General features: G+C 39.0%; 1 protein-coding gene across 2 annotated transcripts in view; it reads left to right on the top strand.

The window, feature by feature from the left end:
• The first annotated feature begins 763 nt into the window (after window positions 1–763).
• Window positions 764–24,418, top strand: part of EGFL6 (EGF like domain multiple 6) — a 62,049-nt gene continuing 38,394 nt past the window's right edge. For both annotated transcript variants that reach the window (XM_081277009.1, XM_081277008.1), the window contains exons 1-2: window positions 764–1,012; window positions 19,991–20,103. In XM_081277009.1, the coding sequence (XP_081133135.1) occupies window positions 939–1,012; window positions 19,991–20,103 (187 nt within the window). In that variant the 5' untranslated portion in view covers window positions 764–938. The remainder of the gene's footprint in view (window positions 1,013–19,990; window positions 20,104–24,418) is intronic.

A 24,418-nucleotide genomic window follows, 5' to 3' on the forward strand; every position in this document is an offset into this window, starting at 1 on the left:
AAAAAGTCTTCCCATGTCCACAATAGAGGCTCAAGTATCTTAAAGCCTAGGCTTGGAACCGGAATATTGCAATTTCTGCCCTTATATCATGTGTTCAAGCAAGTAACACAGCCAAGTCCAAAGCCAAGGTGTGAAGCCAGGGGCTCTGACCACCATGAAGCCAAGGGTGTGGATGTGGGAGAAGGAGGAGGGAACCAATCATTCCTTCTATTGTAATAAGTTGTCAGAACAAAGAGCATGCATCAGTAACCAAAAGAATTCTCTGAGCTCATATGTCATCCCTCTTTTTGCCATTGGTTTCTGCACTGGTCACTGTATTTCAATATCATTTGGGGTTCCATCTAAGCATGCTGTTAGAAATGACCAGGAGAGATCACTTGTGAAATGGCTGAGCTGCACAGGACTTGGTGACCTTCCAGCTCTACCATCCCATGATATACAGTTTGTGGAAGAAAACCTGGCAGAGTAAGAAAACCTAAACAAAAGTGAGATAGCCCGTCATTATGAACCTGAACCCTTGGTCCAGCGTTGATTTCCCAATTAAATTCTTAATCCCTCCAGCTCAGGTATCACCGACATGTCCGGTCCCCAAAATATACCTCAACAACCACGAAGTGAACTGAGTCTGGGGAAAGTTTCTGGGGGAACTGAGACTGCGGAGGACGCGCCTGTCGTGCTGGAGGCGGGTCCCAGCCAGATGTGCGCGCCCGCCCCGCCCTCCCTCGCTCACCCCGCGGGCTTCACCCGCAGAGGAACCGGGGCTGCCCAGCCACTAGCAGCAGCGAGCGCCCTCCGCGATCGCTACAGCACCCGGGAGCCACGGGAACAGCCGAGGCCCCGAACCTCCGAAGAGAGAGGAGGCAGAGGTCCCGCTGCGTACGGGTCCCAGCAGACGCCTTCCGAGGGGCGCAGGAGGAAGGAGGGACGACCCTGCCTACATGCAGCCGTCCTGGGGCCTCGCGCTGCCGCTGCTGCTCCCCTGGGTGGCAGGTGGATTAGGGAACGCGGCCAGGTGAGTATCTGGTTGCCCCCTCCTGAACGTCCTCTTTGCAGCTCCTTCTCTGTGACCCATCCCTCCAGGAATCCCAACGTTTGTGGGTGTCTATGCGACGGGATGTAACCAGGATGTCAGGCCTGGGACACCCACGGGCTTTCTTTCCTCCTCATGCCCCTTTGGTGGAGCTTTGCATCCAGTTGCCTTTCAATCAACTGGCCCCTACCTGGCTGCAAGGGTCTCTGGGGCGGGTTACAGGAGGAGGGAGGCTTTGCACACAGTCCCGTCGGTGTTTGCTGGCACGGTGGTCTGCAGACATCTACAGTAGCAGCAGGTGTGTGAGTGTCCCCATGTGTGTGGCTGAGTGGGTTCTACCTGCGCAGTTTTGTGTTTTCCACTGTGTCCGAAGGGCACTAACTGGTTGTCAGTCGATAGTTTTGCTGGGGAAGGAGGGAAAGAGACTGAGCCTTCACTGTTCTTGCAGGTAGCCTGCCATGTTGCTGGGCTCCTGTCTTGGATGGCTTCTGATTAGTGTTGATGAACTGGAAAGAAAAGAGATGGTTGTCAGATGACAACTATTCTCATTCTTGCTACAGCAATCAGGATCTGAAGCTACTTCCTTACTGCCCATAGAATTTCTGAGCCTTGAAATTTATTTTTCCAGAGATCTGCAAAACCACTTAGCAAATGTTCTTACATATGTAGACCAGGTACTGTTCTAAGTTAGCACTTTAGAACTATGAATTCACCAAATGCCCATAACTACTTTGGTAGAGGAGAAAAATGAGGCACAGAGACGTCCAGTAACTTGTTCAAAGAGGCACAAGCAGTAAGTGATAGATCCCATATGCAAACTTGGACAGTGTGGCCCACCATCCCCGCTCTTCATCAATGCAGTAGGGTGGGCAGCCTTCTAGAAAAGACATAGGACAAAGGTTTCCTAGTTCTCTGGCTGTAAACTCTTGCTTTCTTCTTAGGTGTCTGCTAACATAAGTTTTCTCCACCTTTTGGTTTGAGTTAGATAATTATTTGTTGAGGCTTGGGGTAGCAGTTGTCCTGGGCTTTATAGGATGTTTAGCAGCATCCCTGACCTTTACCCACTGGATGCCTGTAACAACCCTGACACCCACCATCAAACTGTGACAAGGAAAAAAAAAAAAACCTCTCCGGATATGGTTCAAAGTCCCCTGAGGGGTAGGATCTCCCCCAGCTGAGTGAGATATTTCAGTGCTGATTTCTGGTTAGAACAGAAGAAGAGTTTTGGTTTGGCTCAGGCTTCTTAGAGGTGAGCCTGATTGACTTTGTTTGACTTACAGGAAAAAATCTTTCATCAGAGTCAGTCTTGGTATTAAGGGATTTTGAAGTTCAAACAGAACAAACCTCAAACCAGGTTCTTAGAATGTATGGTCGCAAGTTTCAATTTCCTTCCCATGATAAAAATGTAAGCAGATGCAATTTGCTCGTGATCACATTTTCCTTGAATGTTGGAGGTTCTTGTCTTGCTGGAAAGCCCACTTAAGAAAAACCAAGTGCTCTTGGAGATGAGATAATAGTTCTTTAGAGGCAGGCAATACAACTGCCAGGAGCTTCACTTTCAAAGTTCCACTAAATTAAATTAAAAGGCAAAAAGACCCCAATAAACCAAAAAAAAAAAAAATCCATGTCAGGATTCTGCAGTTCTGCAGTTTTCAAGATGTGAAGCGTGGTTTCTTTACAGTATTGGGTTCATGAGCTGGTGTATTTGTTATATGCTGAACATGCTCTGTAATGTCAAGTGGTTGCTCTTTGGAAACTGCCGAGGGACCATATATAATTAACTCCAGACTTCACCTCAAGGACAAGACATGTACAGAGAAGGCAAGGCACCCATTACTACAAAGTACACATACTGGTTATTTCCCAATATTTCACAATTGACTGGGACAGATTTCTAACATAAGCATGAATTTATTTATTTATTTATTTATTTATTTATTTATTTATTTATTTATTTATTTATTTAACCAATGCTTTTAATTGACACACTATACCTGGAAAATCATATGCCTCTTAAATGGAGCTAGTTTGTGGGAAACAAATAACATTCATCAAATGAATAACTCATTCACTGTATGCATTTACCTGCTCTTAAGTATCAGAATTTGACTTGCCTTATACTTTTTTATTCTCTTTGGTATTTAGGCTATTTAGATGCTCTGGACCTGCTGATACAGCAAATATGATAGTCAGGAGATCCAGGTGACTATTGAGTACCTGAAATGTGGCCAGCCCAAGTTGAGATGTGCTATAAGTGTAAAATACACATTGGATTTTCAGGACTTAGTATGGAAAAAAGGAATAGGAAATATCTCACTAATCATTTTACATTGAGTACATTTTGAAATGTAATGTTGTGAATATGCTGCATTGGATAAAAAAAGTTACTAAAATAAATTTCACTTATTTTACATTTTTTAAAAGTGTCTACTAGAAAAAAATTGCATGCCATGTAGTTATTACATTTCTAGTCGACAATGCTGATCTAGAATATTTATTAACCTGAGTTTCATTTCTAGCACTCCTGATCCAAACACTGCAAATTTTTTTTCTCCCACCAAATACATTTTTTTTATTTTTTTTTATTTTTTTTTAATTTTATTTTTTTTTATTGGTAACACTGCAAATTTTTTTGCCTTGGGCACATAAGATAAATGGTGTTAACTTTGATGTTCTTTTTTCCAAATTTTTATTATTAAAAAAATAATGTGTTTCATTATGTCATATTCATATATGAGATATTTTGATCATTTCTACCCCCTATTACCTAACCTTACCCCCAACCCCCTACCTGATCCCCTTCCTCTTTGCTAATTTTACTTTGTATTCTTGAGATGAAGTAAATAATTCTTTACTTGCAACATATTTCTATGATACATTTTTTTCTCTATTGAATTCAAATAAAATTCATGTGAGAGATGAGGGAACATCTGGGTTCATGCTAAGGGGCCATGTTCACAGAGAGAGGCCTGCTTACTGCAAACAACACACTACATGAGGAATCAGTTCTTCTCAGAGCCCTGTTAGGGAAGTGCCATCATGACAATTACCACAAACTTCATGGCTTAAAACAACACAAGTTTATTGTCTTACAGTTCTGGAAGTCAAAAGTCTAAATAAGTCTTATGGGGCTAAAATTAAGGTATTGGCAGGAGTGGTTCCTTCAGGAGTCTGCAGGGGAGAATCTGATTCTCATTTCTTTCAGCTTCTAGAGTCCGCCAACAATCCTTGGCTTGTGACCACATTGCTCTAATCTCTTCTTCCTTTGTCACCTTGTCTTCTCTCTGAATCTTCTTTGTCCTCCTCTAAGAGGAACCTCTGATATAATCTAGGATAATCAAGCCCACCTGATATAATCTAGGATAATCTCCCCATCTAAAATTCTTACCTCAATCACATCTGCAAAGTCCCTTTTGTCATATAAAGTAAAATTCACAGATCCCAGGGATTAGGTCTTGGACATCTTTTTCAGTGGAGGGGGCATGATTCAGCCTTCCACAGGAAGTCTGAGCTATGAATCTGTCACTCCTATTTTTATGGGCTATATTTCATCTTTTAATACAATTTTAGTGATTTTTTAATTGTTGTCATGTCATTCATCTCTATATTCTTACAACCAGAATTTGTAAATATATACCCCCCAAATCATAAGTATATCATCTGGTCTCCCTAAATCAGATTGGCATTCAATAGATACTGAGACCGTATGGTAATCCTTTTCAATATTATTTCAATCAATTCTTTCAACAAACCAAAGAAATAGGTATTATATCCATTTGACAAGCAAAGGGACAGAGAAACTTGAAGAAAGTAGGTGATTTCTTACAAACTGCATTTGATTTGGTTTTATACTCTAAGACCAGTCAGTGATGTTCCAATATTAAATTTATTTCCTCAAAAAAAAAAGAATACAGAAAAGCAGGCATTTTTGCAAAGTGCTTGCTCACACATCATCACTAATGATCCTGCTTCACTTGATGCTAGTCCGTTATAATCAAGGGACTCGTGTAGAGTATGTTCCCCCTCTTAACACCACCACCTTCCTCTCTAAGTTTGTATTCTCCCTGAAACAGACTGCGTTGTTAATTTGTGAGGTTGTTAATTAGGAAGTTCTGATATAGAAGAGGGGAAATGTGACAGAAAAATACAAAAATAAGTTACCATTGGATATGGGGCTGTACACCTGTAATTCCAGCTACTGAGGAGGCTGAGGCAGGAGGATTGCAAGTTGAAGGCCAGTCTGTGTAACTTAGTGAGACCTTGTCTCAAAATACAAATTAGAAAGGGCTGGGGATATAGCTCAGTGTACGTATAAGCCCCTGGGATTTGATCCTCAATGCCATAAAACAGATTTTTTTTATTAAGTTACCATTATGACTTAATCCTGCTGAGGAATTCTAGGGAACAGTTGGACATGAGCCTCACTTATCCCTTCTGAAGACATGGGAGCTAGGGTACTTATACTCCTATCAGTTATTGATTGAGGGCTTTGGGGAGGGGGTTCTACACTTTCAGCCTACTATGTACACAAGGCAGAGCAGGCTCTCACCAATGGAGAAGCTCTTGGGTATCAAGAAATGAGATTGGCCATATACCACAATGCACCCATTTTTCACGGACCTGGTGAGACAGGGAATTACCTCTGAGGAACTCTTACTCCTAGTGACAATTTCTAGAACATAAACTCCTTTGGGGACAGTGGAAACAGGACATGCAGTTGTCCTAAGGTGATATGGACTAAATTATGTCCCCCCAATCCATATGTTGAATCCCCTAATTCCAAGTACCTCAAAATGTGACTGTATCTGGAGATGGGGTCCCCAATGGGGTAAGTTAAAATAAAGCTATTATGGGGGGCCCTTCTCGAATATGACTAAAACCTTATAAGAAGAGGGGATTATGACAGAGACACACACACAGGATGAACCATGTGAGGAAACAGGAAGAAGACAGCATTCTCAAGTCAAGGAGAGAGGTCTCAGAAGGAACCAACCCTGCCTATACAATAACGCTGTGAATTCCAGCCTCCAGGATTGAGAAAATAGATTTCTGTTATTGAAGCAACCAAATCTGTGATACTTTGCTATGGCAGACCTAGCAAGCAAAAGCAAGTTCAAAAAAGATAGACACTTCATGGAGCCAAAGAATCAAATTTCACTCACCTAATCTTGATTTTGAGTTGCATGCAAACTGAAAAACTGGGCCTCACAAATCACTCAACATTGGTGGTTTGAATCAGGAAATGTAAAAAGAAAATGAGTAGAGAGCTTGTAGTAGCTAGTGAGTGTAATAATGATGCTTCTTAATTCTTCAAAATTGATTGTGATAGAAAATCCACAGAACCTTGGCTTAAACAAGATAGACATGTATTTGTCTCACACATAGGAGTGGCAGTGGGACTGGTATGGCACTCCAAGAAGTCTGCTGCTATCTTAGTGCTCCATCAAAAGGCTCTCCCCTCCTGGCCTAAGTTGGTTTCTTGAGCTCCAGAAATCATGTTCATATTCTGACCCAAAAGAGGAAATATAAAGAACATTGCTCCTCTTTTTACAACCATATCCTAGAAATTGCACATGGCACATCTGCTTATATCCCATTGGCCCAAACTTAGTTCTATGGTCATGACTCACAAAGTAAATGCAACCTTTATTCTGAGTGGCTATATAATAGGGTTCTCAGTAAGACAAAAAGGGAGAATAGATATTGGGATACCACTCACAATGTTGAGTGTAAATTACAGATCACATGTCCTATGTGTAAGTTTCACATCACATTTTTAATTTTACAGATAAGTAAACTGGATTTCAAGAGCAATATTGGTTATGTTGATTTGCCAAGAATTTCATAGTGAATAACTAGCATATCTAAAGGCTATGGTTATCTTCCCAGAATATTTAAATCACTTTCCATCAAATATAGTACTTTGTATAGAGGGATCAGTTATACTTCCAGTTTCATCAATTACCTTACTAGGTCAGTTATCAGTTTCAAACAACTTTAAATCTTCAGGTTTAAAATTATGAAAAAGAAATATTCTAAAATGTGTTGAAATTGATTCAGTCCAATTCAACAACACTAACAGAGCAGCTGACATGTCCCAACATTCTCCTGAATGCCAGAGAGATGTATCTATTTGCCTCCCCCACTAGACAACTTTGTAGGACCAGAAAAATGTCTTTCCTTTTTAGGTGGAAGAGTCAGTATGGAGCATTATAACTCCAGCTTCTAGCCCAGTACCTGACACATAGTAGGTGTTGAAAAAAATATGATGGGTAAATGAATGACTAAAGAAAGGAGATGAAGAAGAGGCAAATAATGTTATTTATATAGGAATAATGAATGCATTATTTCAAAGGAATGAATGTGTGTTGTACTTATTTATCTGCATATATAAAACATTCATAAAACACTTATAGAATACAAGGAAGAGACATATTGAGTCTGTCTGCAAGAGTCAGGAAAAATTGAAGATAGGGCATGACATATAAACTATCTTTATGGATACATGTAAGTCCACAGGTATAAAATGTGGGAGGGGAAAAAAGCAAGTAATATAGTGCCTAACTGGTAGTAGGTTTTGCATAGGAATAAATGAATGGGTGGATGGATACATCCCTGCAAAAATAATGAAGAAGGAAGGCATCATCCCAAGAAACAGAGTAGACTGCCCACACAAGCCCAGTGGTCATGAGCCCAGGGGCTGTCAGAGGCAAAGAAAACAGACTGGAACCAGGCTGTGAGGAGCCTGGTATATCAAACCAAAGAGCTTTGACTTCATTCTGAGAGTAACAGGAAGCAAATTAGGCCATTGTGTTCTTTAAAGCTAGCACAAAATTCATGCACAAAATTATGACACAATAGCACAGAATTATCATTAAGGTAATAAACCATAGTTTAGTTTAATTGGTAGCATTTTGTCTTTCCTAATGCTCATAATGATAGCATGCTCATAATCCACAGTGTTTCAGATTCAATAAATACAAATGTAAAATCAAAACTCAAAATACTGAAGCAGGGCTTGGGATGTAGCTCAGTGAAAGAGCACTTATCTAGCGTGTGCTAGGTTCTGGGTTCAATCTCCAGCACTGCAAAAAATAAAATAAAATAAAATACCAAAACTGCAAATATCTTTACAAAGATCATCATCTCACTCTTCAGTATTCCCTTTGCTTGGTTTCTGGGTACTGCATATATTAGTTATCTATGAGTATGCTACAGAATAATTCAAAACTTTGTAGCTTAAAACAATAGTCACTGTCTCACATAGTTTCTGTGGGTGAGGAATTCAGAAGCAGCTTAGCTGAACAGAGATCAGGAATTTCTTAATAGGTTTTATTTTATTTAAAGCAGTTTTAGGCTCAGAGCAAAAGGGCTTGGTGTTTTTTTACAAGATTTCAGTCAAGCTGTTGGCCAATGCTACAGTCATCTGAAGGTTTGACTCTGGCTGGAAGATCTGCTTCCAAGATGGCACACTCTCCTGGCTGTTGGCAGGAGGCCTCTGCTCCTTTCCATGTGGATTCTCAATAGGGCTGCTTGAGTATCTTCACAAAATAATAACCGACTTCTCCTGTAGTATCTAATTCAAAAGGAGAAGAAGGAAGAAGCTGCAGTGCCTTTTGTGTCCTGATCCCAGAAGTTACCCTCCATTACTCCTACAGAACTCTGTTAGAAGCTGGTTGCTAAGTTGAGATCCACATGAGGGGAGGTAAATTAAGCCTTCATCTTTTGAAAGGAAAAGTATCAGAGAATCTACCACCCCACACATTCTAGTTTCCATCCTGTACTGGTTACTCTTTCCCAGTCTCTTTTCCCAGCTTCCCTTCTTCTATCAGATTTAAAGTGTTGGATTTCCAGAGTTCTGGCTCTGAACCTGTTTTCTTCCTTAATTACAGTCTCTCCAAGTGATTGTTCTAGTCCTTAAATTTTCAATGTCATTTATGTGTAGATGACTTCAAAGTGAGAGTCTCAAAGTCTAGCATCCTTCTGCTACATTCCTGACATATGCATTCTGATGGTTCACTGAGTTGAAGACATCCAAGACAGAACTCTTGATCATCACTCCAGAATTCACCTCTTCTTTCCATCATGAAACAAACAGCATTCAAACTGGCTCATACCAAAAAATCTCTGGCATCTTTTCTGACAAGTGGAACACTTCTTCCCTCTTTCAATCTGGCACTATAACAAACCACGTCTCAAATCCATTTTATTCTCCCACGGCCTGCCAACACCCAGGCGTACCACCATCATCTCCCACTAGAACCACCATAATAGTTTCCTTGTTTCTTCTTTTGTCCCTTCAAGTCCACACCCCAAAGTGTTTCTCTTAAAACTTAAATCATACCATTAGCCCTCTTCGTAAAACATTTCAATGACTTGTCACCAGATTAAGAATAAAATCCATTCTACTTAAAATAGCATAAAAAGGATCCTGATTGATCTAGACTTTGCCTACTTCCCCAGCTCCATCTTGTATCATTCCCCACAGTGAATTAATGAGGAATGAGTGAGAAAGAAGAAGAATAAATGTAGTTATTTTGATAACACTTCCTTTATTGGCTGCCTTATTTTCTTTTTCTTACTCCCCACTCCCCCATCAATATTCCCTTTACCTCCTAAATAAACCACTTGCACTCAAATCCTTATGTCATGGTCTTCTTTTGGATGAGTCCAAACTACAGTACTCCCCCCGTCCCCAATCTCCATCTAACTCCTGAGCTTGGAAGTCAAGTGAGAGAAATAGAAGCAATGACAAGTTCCAAGTTTTGCCTGAGATTTACTACTATCCCTGCCAGTCATGTCATGGGAAATTTGAAGACACATCAACATCCACTGGAATACCAGAGCTTGGTAGCCTGGACCAGATTTTATTGGGCTCTTGTTCTTAAACTTCTACACATCTGGGAAGGTGAGGTGACTTGGGGTATCCCTGGGCCTTTTGGAGTTGGGCTCTGTCTCTTAAATATCAATGAGAACCTGAAATTAATTTTAACTGCTTGGGTACAATGAATTTGCCATATTGGGAGCCATTATTTAAAAATCAAGAAAAACAACAATAGCAAAAACCTCATGGCTGGACCTTGTTATCCCTATTTAGAAAAAAAACTTTTATTTTATTTGTATGGCAATATTTAAATGTATTTAAACATCAGCAAAAGAGGTTTAACTTTTCAATTTGTCTTGGAGGCTATCATGAAGTTTCCTGGAACCTAACCATAAACAAGCATATTAAGAATTCTGGCACAGTATATTTTTGCAGAAAATAAGGAATCCTATGCAGAAATACTATACTACTTACACAATCCCTGGAATTTTTTTAAATTAACTTCAGCTGTAGAGACAGTGATTTTCTGATTAATTTGATCAATGTAGACAGCAAGCTGTATAATGCATTAAAGGAACTCTAGACAACACTCAGCATTTAGCTCAGACTCCCAAAGCTCAGGGTCTCCTTTCCATACAGACCTGGTTAGCTATGTTGACACTTCTGTGACTGAAGACTGGGTTCTCTGGGTCTTACATTTGCTAAATATTGTCTAGGAAGAGACATCTAATAAAGAGAAAGGAAATGAAGGAAGGAAGAAAGGATGGAAGGAAGGAAGGAAGGAAGGAAAGAAGGGAAGGAGGGAAGGAAGAAAAGAAAGACTGGTCAGCCCATACAGGCCTCCCAAGGTAGCAGAGGATGTTGGTGGGATTGATTCAGTCCAAGGTCAGACTTTCTCTTTCTGGATTAAAAATATTTTTGTCAATGAATTCATTTTATCAGGTTCCATGGTACTGGGTCAATCAAACCAAAAGTTTACCAGATGTATATCAAATTCCAATCATTGATATTTATGCCTTAACCATTCATCTTTGGTATTACAGGACACACTGGTCTAATTTCATACATTTTTAAAAAGTGCATGCCTCACAAACATAGAACCAAATGCAATTCATATTAACAGTTTTTTGAGTTATTTTTGTACAAGAGGATTCACATATAAGGATAACGTGATGTATACTTGACTTTAGGAAAAGAAATGACTTTTGTAATCCTCCTTTGTTGATCAGGACAGGTTACTACATCAAACCACTTCAAAATCTCAGAGACTGAATTCAGTAAAAGCTTATTTCTTTGCCTGTCTTATGATATAAGGCATGTTTAGAGAGCCTCTGCTGCATGCCTTCACATGGTGCCAGCCTCCATCTTTCTTGGGGCACCATCTTCTTCCAGGTCCCAAAACTCTACTTTATTCAATGGGCTGATGAGGAAGAATCATAGTGAGGATCCCAGGAGAGCTTTCTGAACCAGGAGCAGAGGTAGCCCACATCCTATCCACCCACATTTTACTGACCAAAATTAGTTACATGGCCACCACTGACTGGCAAGAAGCTGGGAAATGTAGTATAGTTTTGAGCCCAGGAGACATAGATATTGATTTGGTAAGCACTTAATCTTCTCTTCTACATCTGTTACTTGCAGCATATGAAATCACAGATTTTGGGTCATCTTTTAACCTAGAAAAGTGGAAATTTCATTATCCATAATATTTACAACCAGGTATTAAAATGGAAGATTATTGAATCAATGATGGGAAAGCTAGCAAGTGCAAAGGGCAGGTCAGAGATGACACTTGAAAAAATTATCTGAATAATTTCAAACATTCACTTGGTATGTATAATGCATTAAAGGAACTCTAGGCAATACTCAGCATTTAGCTCAGACTCCAAAGCTCAGGGTCTCCTTTCCACACAGACCTGGTCAGCTATGTTGACACTTCTGTGACTGAAGAATGTGTAGAAATAAAGATAAAGCTTTTTTTCTAAGCAACTTGAAAATTTTTTACAAGGTAATGTGTGCTCTGCTATTATTGCCAATACCATGTTTGCTTGTGCTGGATTCCTTCCTCTCCTTGGATCATATTGTTTCAACTTAAAAATAAAAAAAACTTTAATAATTAATTTTCTTTTCATGTATAATTTAGAATAGCTGCATATATGCATTTTGAAAAACTTCCAGTGTAAAACATAAACTGGATTATTGGTGTACTAGATCAATTTCCTCTAGCATCTACAAATCAGCAAGTTAATGATTAGCAATTAATTCTATCTACTAATGATTTTCCCCCATGAAACTCTTTTTCCATCTTCATGACCAAATGTATAATTTGATTATTGAAACAATAAAATTCCAGTTGTGACTGGCCCTTTAAAGCTATCTCTCAAAATTGGGTGAATACATGGACCTCACAACCATTAATTAAAAGGCATGTTATTCATTTAGGACTCGTGTTCTTCTGATGTTTTTTTTTTCCTACAGTGCTGGTTTAAGCTGCTTGATTTCCTTTAGGAAATATGCACAGAACATGTTACTGCATCCACAGAGCAGCCAGAGGCAGAACTGGTGTTGCCTGACTTGTGTAGTTGTTTAAATATCAGAATCCATTTTACAGTTCTCAATCATGAGTTGAGTTGATTTTTAAACAACTAGCATTTGCATTTTTCCAATAAATGAGAGTAAGGCTAGATTTGATGACAAATTTCTGATGCCTTCCAACTGAGCTGTAATCTTAAGTTGTATTTGTGACTGGAGAAGGAATTCCTTGTAGTGAATAAGAAATATTACTTTATTCACAAGTTTTTAATGGCCCAAGTGTTAGTCATTAATGTCTTAGAGTTTTATAAGTGACATTTTGTACAATGTCAAAAACGATGACTTGGGAGAAATAAATACACCTCAGATTTCTTGGTTTCACCTTTTCACCTGAAAGCAGGCATGTGAAAGTAATAAAGCTCAAAAGAAAGAGGATTTCTCTGGAGAGCTGTGGTAATGTGCAAATGGTATATGAATTTCATCTTCTGGTAACTTTCTCCTTTTAGTTAACCCCAGGCAGTATTCTTTGCAATTCAAACTAATTAACATTGACTGGTACATATGAAATAAGTTTGGCCACCTATACCAGAGACTCTGGGCTGGTTTCTAATTAGGCTTTTTAAAAATATCATATTTCAACAAATTTCAATTTGTTTTTGTGTGACTTCACATCTAACCATTTCGGAAATCTTGTTGGAGCTTATTGAGCTCACTCTAATTCTATGGAAGCTGTTGCCTATATTGCAAAATCCTTGATATTTTTAGCTGCTTGAAATCCTTCTATAACTCTCTGGAAACTTGAAGATGGACAAAATTATTCCTGTGCACACAGGCCTTTTCTTTCTGGCTCCTGCTTATCTTTCTGGCTCTTCTCCATCCCACCATTCCTCTAGCTTCCCTTCCCACTCCCCTGCTCCAAACATATATCACTGTCTATGCTCACATTTTTAGGCCACCAACTCCTCATGTTCTGAGTGACTGCATCCTCATCACAGGTTTCTCACCATATAGCCTCCTCCAATGTCACCTAAGTAGGTTCCACCAGTCACCAAAGTTCATATTAGACACTATTTCACTCAGAAAATTTATTACAAACCCATCCCAACCTAATAATTCCTGCATTTTTACCTATCTTCTGAAAAATTCACACCTTTGGTAGGGTTCGTATGTCGGAGCATAATTACCTCTTTTATACATTTTTGCCCCTAGAATATACATTCTTTGTGGGCAAGGGCTGTTTTACATGTTCTAGTTAGCTTTTTCACTGCTGTGACTAAAAGATCTGACCAGCACAATTGTAGAGGAGGAAAAATTGATTTGAGTGCTCACAGTTTCAGAGGTCTCAGTCCATAGACAGCAGACTCCATTCCTCAGGACTCGAGGTGACGCAAGACATCATGGCAGAGAGTGTGGCAGAGGGAAGCAGCTCACATGATGATCAGAGAGCAGAGAGAGAGACTCCATTCACTATACACAAAAATATATACTCCATATCCACATCCCCAGTGCCTACCTCCTTCAGCCACACCCTACCTACCTCCAGTTACCACTCAGTTAATCCCATCAGGGGATTAATTCATTGATTGGTTAAGGCTCTCACAACCCAATCATTTCTCCTCTAAACCTTCTTGCATTGCCTCACACATGAGCTTTTGGGGGACACCTCACATCCAAACCATAACAATACACAACCTAATAGTCTCAGTGTCTAGTACAGTAACTTAGATGTGTAATTGCCTAATATGCTTTGGGTACAAAAAAGGATAGCTGGCCAGATGGATAGTGTGGTAAAATTTGTTCTCTTCTAGCTTTTGATACTGATGAAATACTTAGTCTTTCTTGGCCTTAGTTTCTTCATGTGTAAGTAGTTATGTTATAGCTGAATAATATCTAAGGTCACTTTCCTTAAGGTGAAATTATGTGGTACTCTCCTCTTACAGTGAAAATTGGTTCCTATAGACATTTTTAAAAACCTAAATCACATGGAAACCATGACATCCATGAGAATGTGCCTCATAGGTAAGGAGTATTATTGACCAAAGGCCCCTAATTACACTGCTCTTGGAAATCCCTCACCACTTTTAAGTGGGGCTACAAATCCTACAGGATGTTCCCACCAATGTCAGAGTATGTCAAAAATACTACAGCAGGCCCTTCTGTGGGAAATGTGGCTCTTCTCTGAAGTCAACACATCTACTAATACTGACCCTACTAGTAGTACTAATAAAAGCAATCAGTTAGGGAGCATTTACTGTTTTAGTCATTGTTCAAAGCCCTTTACATATATTAAATCATTTCATTGCCACAAATACCCTTAATGTAAATGTTTTTGTTATCCCCATTTAGAAATGAGATAGCTAAGGCACAGATAGATGATGTAACTTGCTGAAAGTCACAGAGTTAAAATATGTAGAGCCAGAATTCAAGCCCAGGAAGTAAACTGTAGTCTTAACCATCATGTTACATAGCTTCTCAACATCCAGAGTTGCTCCTCAACTCTTTCTAGAAACAATCCCCTCATTTTCCTTTCCTGGCACTGTACTAACTTGGTGTTCCTCTGAGCATTGCCTAGGTCTCTTTCTGGACCATCCTTTTCCTTGGCCCACCTCTTATATGCTGATTTCCTTATGTCTGTGCCCTAAGCCTCCTCTTATATTACATCCACTCCTTTACCTGCAAATGATTCCCAATTTGAGTCCTGCTTCCTAGACTTCTAGCCCAAGTATCAAGCTTTCTACTCAATGTCTTATCTGCCTAATAAGCACTCAAAATCAACATGTGCCAAAGACAACTCAGCATTTACCCTATTTGCTAATATGTTCCTCCATCCATAGTCCTCATTCCAGAAATGTCTCATGCCATTTACCTGATGGTTTGTTCTTCTCATACTTCACATCCAACTGATGTTCCATGAGTTCAGAGATCGTATTCCCCTCTTAGTTGATGATGAACCTCTGGAAGTTAGCCCAGTGCCTGATACATTGTAGATATTCAATAATAATTGTTGGATGAATGAATGACCCTAATCCCTTACCAAGTATTTTGGTTCTACCGGGAATCCATCCATTTCTCCCTACCTCCACCTCCCCTACTCCAGTCCAAGCAACCAGATTCTATCTTTTGAAACAACTGGTATACCCACTTCCATTTTTTTCCTCCCTCCAGTCTATTTTCCAGACTCCTGCCGTGATGTTTTTCTAAAGGAAAATCTTATCAAATAACCTTGCTATTTATAACCCTTCGGAGCTGTGCCATTAGTATATAAGCCCCATGACTTTAATTTGACTCACAAGACCCTCTATGACATAGCTGCTGCCCACCTCTTTCAGCTCATCCCCTACCAGCTCTCTCTTTTTGCTCCAGTCCTCTAGTTTTCTATGGATTCTTCAAACATAAGCCTGACATCCCTTATATCTTAGTCTACAGTCATTCTGTTCTCTCTGCTAATAATATTCTTTCTTTTACTCCATGTGGTTGACTTCTGTTCACCTTAAGTCTCATTTAAAAGTTGCATTCTCAAGGAGAACACCTCAGACCCCTATAATGGATTAATTATGTTTCCTTACTTTAAGCTTCTGTATTAGACTATGTCTAGTGACATTATTACTCCTACTCCTTTGCCTAAAAGTTCATAAGTCAGGGACCCTGTATTCCAAGTTCACCTCTGTATCCCCAGAACCTAGCACAATGATCAATATATATCAATGCCCATTAAGGATTACAGTGGCTTTTTTGACATCAGGAAATAGGTAAGGCCCTTCCTATTGGTACTGCACAGCATATTGCTTGCAAGCCTGCAGTTAAGAAGTTGAGAGGTAATCTCTAAGATTTTGTTGCTAGATTATAATCTAATTAACTGCATCCCACGTTTCTTATAAGAAATATGGAATAAAAATCACATAGGCAGAATTTTCTCCTATACAACTTTCTTGTTTCCCATGTTTTCTTTTTAAATCCATCTCAAATGTCACCTCCATATGACACCTTCCTCCTCTTTCCCAGATAGATAGTTCCTCCATTCATTCTGCTCCCAAAACATTAGCTTTGTGTTATTAAAATAAGAAGTGAAAATGGGTTTCACTGCATTATTAAGGTTTATTACAGATGAGTGTAGTTAAGAAATGGACTCTCTGAGTACTCAATTTGTGGATGGGTTTCTTGCAGAATAAGAAAACGTTACATTACCTTGTTCATCAAGGTATGGGATAGTTGGTTTTACCAACTAATTTCAATCTCGTGTTCTAATCATTAAGTCAAGTAATCCAATCAAAAATGGGCAAAAGACCTGAATGGACATTTCTCCCAAGAAAACATACAACGGCCCTTAAACACAAGAAAGATGCTCCATTCATTAGCCATCAAAAGAAAATGCAAATCAAAATCACAAGATATCCCTTCTCATAAGGATGGTTATAACTTTAAAAAATAAATAGTAAGTACTGTAGAGTATATGGAGAAATTAAAACTCTCTTACACTGCTGGTACAATATGAAATGATACAATCATCTTGAAAAGCAGTCTGAGAGTTCCACAGATATTTAATATACAATTACCATATGTCTTTGTTCAAGTTGCTACAATAAATTGCCATAGACTGTGTGGATTATAAACAACATAAACAAATTTCTCACAGTTCTGGAGGCTGGAGGTTCAAGATCAGAGTGCCAGCATGGTCAGGTTTGGGTGAGGGCTCTCTCCAAGGTTGTAGACTTCTCAAGCTAGCTAGCCATTCTTGCCTCTTCTAAGGACACTAATACCATTCATGAGGCTCTACCCTAATTAGACCCCAAAGGTCTAATTAGATCCCAAAGGCCCCACCTCCAAGTACCATCACATTAGGATTAGTGTTTCAACATATGGAATTCTGGAGACACAAATTTTCAGTCCATTGTACCATATGTCTCAGCAATTCCTCTCTTAAGTGTATAACCAAGACAAATGAAATCTATTTCCACAGAAAAATGTATACCTATGCTCATAGAGACATTACTCATAATGGCCAAAGCTGGAAACCACCCAAATATCCATCAACTGACAATTGATACGCAATATATGTTATTTCTATTCAGTGGAATATTATTTAGCAATAAAAGAAGCAAATTCTTATTAGGTACTACAACACAAACTTTCAAAGTTCCCTTCAAAACATGCTTTATTAAAGAAATTAAGCACAAAAAAAACACATGTTGTATGATTTTGCTTATCTGAAATGTTCAAAATAGAAAAATCCAGAGATAAAAAGTAGATTTTTGGTTACCAAGGGATGGCAGGACAGGGGAATTATAGTTGGTTCTTGTTGAAGTAATGTAAATGTTCTGGAATTAAATAGTACTGGTGGATGTATTACATAGTAAGAATACTAAAATTCACTGAAGCATACATTTTCAAATGGCAAATTTTATATCCCAATTTTTTAAATGGTAAAATGAAAAAAATCTTAAGGACTTCACTGTACTTAGACTAGTACTCATTTACTTAGCTCACATTCCTTGGTTCTTCTTCGGACATAGTTATCTGCAGATTGTAGGTCAAGATTGTAGTGTCCCTTGTAGAACTGTAATACACAGATTAGATTGTAACAGATGGCTGCATTATTTCTCAGTCAAAGCTGTTTGGCAGGGTTGGGGGATAGAGCTCAGTGACAGAATACTTACCTGGCATGGTGCAAGGCCTTGTGTTCTATCCCCACCACTGAAAAAAATAAAATAAAGCAACTCTTTCTAAAAGCATTGTAATGATACCTACTATGGTGCCCTATATTGTAGTGCACAACACCACAAACATAAGAGAGCAAGCCTAGCTCCCTTTCTCATCGCTACATTCCATGTGCCTAAGTCAATGCTTAGAAAAAAGCAAGTATTTAATGGGTGTTTATTTTAAACTAAGAGTACTTGCTGTAAGAAAAATTTGCCTTCCAGGTAATATTTGGCAATGTTTGGAGACATCTTTGATTGTCAAAACTGGAGGGTATATGCTGTTGACACCTATAGATAGAGACCAGGGATGCTGCTTAATGTCCTACAATGCACAGGACAGCTCCCAACAATGAAGAATTATCTGGCCCAAAATAACAGTCATGTAAAATGTTGAGAAACTGTATACTAAGTGGTTGAGCGAATGATTTATGAGTCATTTAAAAACTTTTAAAAGTTCCATTTAAAAAGAAGTAAATAATAAAGTCAACTTTATAATTGGTTCTGACAATAAAATATCCCAAACCATATCTTTGTAGCTCTTAACTGAGAAACTAAGTTCGTAGGAAAGGCAGACTATGAGGGAATTCTATAAGCTTGTTTAACTGTCTGACCATGACTAAGATATTATTAACTGGCATAAAAGTCCTGTCACAGAAAGCACATGGTAAAATGTACATTCCTTATCTGATTAAAGAACCCAGGAAACATTTTATAGTGTTTTTAATATTTCTGAGAAATATCAAATATAGCCAGCTCTCCACAAAATATGTAATGGAAGTCTTCTTTTCTAGTCTTGATACCAACCCTGCCCAATGCCAAGACAGTTAAATAGGTAAGTGTGCAAGGAACTTCCTCACTGGTTACACTACCAGGGGACAGGGAGCTCACTCTTTCAGGGCTCTAAATCAGGGGTCAGAAACTACAATCTGCAGCCCAAGGCAGAGTGGCCCCATTTTTATACAACTCATGCGCTAAGACCAGTTTTCATATTTTAAATGGTTGATGATGAATCAAAAGAATACTATGTATATATGACACATGAAAACCATATTAAATTTGAACATCAGTGTCCATAAATGAAATGTTATTGGAACAGTTATGCCCATCTGTTTACTATTGCCTATAGCTGCTTTTCCTCCTGGACAGGGACTTCAAGGCCCACAAAACCTAAAATATTGACCATCTGGCCAATGAACAGTAAACGTTTGATGACTTCTCCTCCATAGTTAAAGAGTTTAGCAAATTGTACTTCCAGGAGGCCATGTGGGATGAGAACAAACCCTCGGCTGGAGTCCCCAACAGCTGGCTCTACTGGGGATCTACTCAAATGAGCAGGAGTTTCTGCCTCTGTAACATGAGAGGGCTTAATGGAAAAATCTCTAGCTCTTAACTGTCCATAGTGTGCAGTGATTCCAGTCTGTTCAGGAGTTCCCAGGTGGCCAATGAGGTAAAAGTGCAGAGCTCTCCAATGCACTAAAGCCACACAGCTAGTGAGTCACATTATCACACTCCGCACTGAAACAGCCCCAGAACTGGATAGCCACTGTGCCCATACAGAACAAATTTGAGATGTGGCACTCTACCAGGTTAAAAAATATACATTTTTGGGTCACTCTACCAAGTTCAAAAACATACATTTTGGGTCATTTTCATGTACCCTAGCTTTAAAGATTATGTAACACTGGGGAAGAAGGAAACAGACAAAACTATTAGAGAAGTCTGGTGAGGGATGATAGCAGAGGCTGCCAACCCCAAAATTCAGGTTTTCAAAGTGGAATTTAGCACTTCCTCATGTCTGTTGAAATGAACCAGGTTCTTGACATTTCTCCAGTTCCTTTAGGAGCAGGGAAGAGTTTCTGTTGCCCTTTCTGGTTTTTCAATACTAACCATGTGCTTCTTTATCCACAGTCCAAGGGATCATGGGTTGTCAACATTGGCACGCCAGCCTGGGGTCTGTCACTATGGAACTAAACTGGCCTGCTGCTATGGCTGGAGAAGGAACAGCCAAGGAGTCTGTGAAGGTAAATTTTATAAAATCTCAGTTCACACTACACTCAGATCAGTATCCTTAGGTTTTTAATCTGTGATACCACAGGCTGACACAAAATTGCCAGTGAATTCCCCAGGGTAGGAACATGGATAACTACCAATACTCAAAGTCCCCAGTGAGATCTCTTCCCATCTGGGATGTGGCCAATATTATCACACTAGACATGTTTATCTTAGGAGACTCTCTGGTCAATTATTTTTGCTACTATCTTAGTAAGTATAACTGGGTTGTTTATTTCTGTTTTAGTTTTGTTTAATGTGGAGAAACTGAGATGGGCAAAAACAGGCCAATTGATTTCTTCTTCTAATTACAAATTTTTCTAACTGATTTCTAATGAAATAAATTTTTTAAATATTAATTACTCAATCAGTAGGTTTTAGCCACAGAAAAGTAAACCCTTTACCTTATAGACTTGCTACTTACATTTTTAAATTTTATAAGGCTAGTTTCTAAACAACTGCAATAAATACATACATATATGCAACAATTCTAAGTATTTTTCTGATACTCTTATACAAATTGAAAACTAAACCATAATTTGCCTCACACATTGTTTCAAAGACAACATGTTAGGAACTCTGAGAGAAGCCTTTGATAATTTCAAGAGGTTTGGGGAGGACAGAGACAATCACAGAGCTTTGTCTTGTTCTGTATTTTACATGACTTGCCACAAAGACTATGAGTTGCAGTATAGAGGGATCAAATCTATATACCTCCTAGCTAACTTTCTGAACAGGGATGCAGGGTAAGAATCTGGTCTTACCATCCCTGAGCAGGTGGAAAATGCCTGAGCCTCAGTCCTTCATCTGCTAAGCGGGATAATAATATGGCTGTATGCCCAGTAAAAGCATTAAAATGTTAGCTATTTTTAGGAATAACAATGCTACCTTCTTCTTGCTGGTCTGTCCATGCACCAATCTCCTCCTCTCTAGCTGTTGCAAAAATATATAGATTGACTATAGGTGAGGGAAGGACTTGATAATATCTATCCATGAAACAATGAAGGACAATGATAGTGCTCCCACATGTTCTATATTATATAAAACCTTCCATCATCGTGGTTCCCATGGGAAGAGATGGCAAGAGCATTAAAATGCTAGAAAAATGATCATCATTGCCTACTCAGAAAAAGGAAGCTAGAACATACTGTGGGACATGTGTCAATTAAAAGGGTGGATAGATCCTCACTTTGGTTGGTTTATATTGTCATGATCAAGGATATTGTGAACTAGACTAACATGGGTGATCTTGGGCAAGGTAGGTAAGCTCACTATGGCTTCATTTTCTCCTCTGCAACATGGAGAGAGTAGTACCTGCCTCAGAGGATACAAAGAGTAAGCATTAAAAGGTTTGCTTATTACCTGGTACACATGGAATATACCTCATAAATTACTATCGACTTCTGTCTATTAAAATACCCATGATGAGAAGATTAAATGCAGCTTTATTCTTTTATTAGACACAACATAACACATTTTTATTTGAAGTCAGTCAGGTGGAAAGGGCAAAAACCATGTGACACACATGATTTGGAATCTTTCTTACAGTTGCATGAACCTCAGAACTTACTGCCATAAAACTTGTAAGACACAGCACGTCAGTGGTAAATAAATTAGAGAAAGCTTTGGCATTCTGGAAGGGCTTTGCTTTAACTGGTTCAGAGCAGTTTGTCCACAATGTGCACAGATAATCACATTCTCAATGCTTTAGTGGACTCTATACCACAGGAATGAAAGAATTTAAACCACGGTGTGCAAAGATCAAGCACAGAAGATTTAAGCAAAATGTTCAACATACAAATATTGCAAGCTGAAAAGATTGTTGGTTCCTTAACTGCCCCAGTCAAATGTCTGAGTTTTAAATTGCCATGATTTCTTTCTATTTTTTATAGTTGTAGAAGGACAACATGCCTTTATTTTATTTTATTTTTTTATGTGGTGCTGAGAATCAAACCCAGTGCCTCACACATGCTAGGCAAGTGCTCTGCTGCTGAGCTACAGCCCAAGCCCAGCAATGATATTTTTACCTAAAAATCTGTATCATATTTTTTTCCAATTTGCATGGTTCCTCTTGATGGTAAAGCTGTATGCTCCTAGAAGCACAAAATAACAAAGGAAGTTAGTCCTTCATTGATGGGTTTCTAATTTCTAAGCCAGAGTTTGGGCTGCACAGTTAAAAGAGCACACATCAATCTGCCCAAACAAGCAGGGTCAGACCCTAGTCCCAATCTGCACAGGCCTTCTCCTCCATCTATTTGTTTTCCCTTTGGTTCTCTTAAACCCTATCTCCATGCATGCTGGAGCTTCCCAGCTCTTGGCCTCTGGCCTGTCTAAATCTGTTCCCAGGGGAGGGTCTGAGATCAACTACATATCATTAACCTTAAAATATATGTCACTGTGGAGAGATGGAATAAAGAGTTGTTCATAAACAAATCCCTAATGAAAAGCTGCAGATGGAGGAGTTTTGGGGAGAACTGAACAAGAGAGTTTCACTTTGTATAAAGCATGCTTCAATTTCTGGCCATTTCAGACATAAACTAAGTTTCCCTTTGCTGTGTGGATTGGCTGTTCAAATCACAAATCCACAGTTACTGTAAATTGAAAACATCTTTCTGAAGCTTTGACCTTAGAGCAAGGATATTATTCACCATTCCTCCTATGTGCTATTTGGCATTTGTCCTGGACTTTCCTGTCTGGATCACATTGGAAATCAGTTTCCAGGGAACAATCAGAGGTCTTCAGGGCTTAAAAAAATAAAAGATTTATTTTTCTAACATCTGAACTTAAAGCTGCATCACCAAGTACATATCCATAACAAAATAGACACTGGAAATTAAAACCTATCTCTTTTGACTGTAAAAGTAGAAAAACTTTGCTGGGGAAGCATTGTTCCCCTATCTTCTCAATTATTTGTTCAAGGCCATAAAATGTTCTCCGTTAAAAGGTCTACACCTATGACTTCATTCGTTATTCAAAAATATTTGCATGTGTAGCATGTTCACAGCACTATATCAAATGCTGTAGGAGAAACAACAATGAATGATTATTAAGTCCCTGTCCTGAAGGCACTTAAAAATCAAGTAATAGACAGAAATTAAGGACAAAGTCAAATAATGCCTAATTTTTTAATAAAACAAAGACAAATGAATTGCACAGGTGATGCCTGCCAAACTTCCAAGGAGTTCTCAAAGTTAGATTGAATTTCTCATATGGCTGGAGAAATTTATGAAGTCTTCTGAAAGTAGTTGCCTTTGAAGGATAGGGAAGATTGAAAGGCCCCCCAGGGAGGGGTGACAATGGTAGAAAGGGGCAGAAAGCAAATGGTAGACAATCTTAGTTTGGCCACAGTGCCGCTTACATCTAAACTAAGACTGGAAAAAAGATGCATGCCAGATCATGGTGGATTTTTGTATAAATATCCCATTGCTGAGTGTTCTAAGGAGAAATCTATAGGTGAGTGAGAGAGCAGGGGAAGAAGTTAGGTAGAGATGTGCTTTTCAAGAGAATTCTAGCTTCTTACTGATCTCACAGGGAGTTCCAGAGTATTGATTGAACCAGGGGGTTTTGCTGCCAAGAAAATAAGCTGTTAGACCCCTACATTGATGAGGCACTGATATCAGATCATCATGGGGAAAGCAAGGAGAGAGTCCTGCATGATGTCCCAGGTGTCTGCAGGCAATGTGGTCTCCATTACCTGGGTGAGTATTTGTTCAGTTAATGAATTGGTAGTAGAATGAGGGATAGTAGAATGATTGATTGGGTTGGGGACAAAAAACAAAAAACAAAAGAAGTCTGAGATTTGGGTCTAGGTAACTAGGAAAATGGTGACATTAATAAAATATGGGGTCTCTGGTTAAAGATTCTGGGATCTTTAGGAACAGGCTTGCTTAGAGGTAGACCTACTATGAGCTGGGGAATGAGTGGGCAGAGAAGTAAGCAACATTCACAGGCAATTGCTGAGTAATTCTTTCATACCAAGGCTATTTCCTGAGCTCCTAGTAGAATTTGATCATTCAAAAGAAAAACAGGAAAGCAAATATGGAGGAGATGGGAATAGGCCAGAGTCAAAAGGGAAGGAACCTTGGCACTTGCCCCAGGATTCCTGTGGGGTCTCTTCCAGTGCAAATGTTACTCTTCTTTTATTAAATGTTTTGTGTTGACATATAAAACTATGACTATGGTCCTGGTGACTTTATGTTTCTTTGAATACGACTGGAGGCATGGCAGCTGCTAAGCAAATGAGCACAATAAATTCACATTTGTCAGATGGTAGCTTTAAGGGTTGAT

Source organism: Spermophilus citellus (genome assembly GCF_964194105.1).
Source record: "Spermophilus citellus genome assembly, chromosome: X".
Lineage (NCBI taxonomy): Eukaryota > Metazoa > Chordata > Mammalia > Rodentia > Sciuridae > Spermophilus > Spermophilus citellus.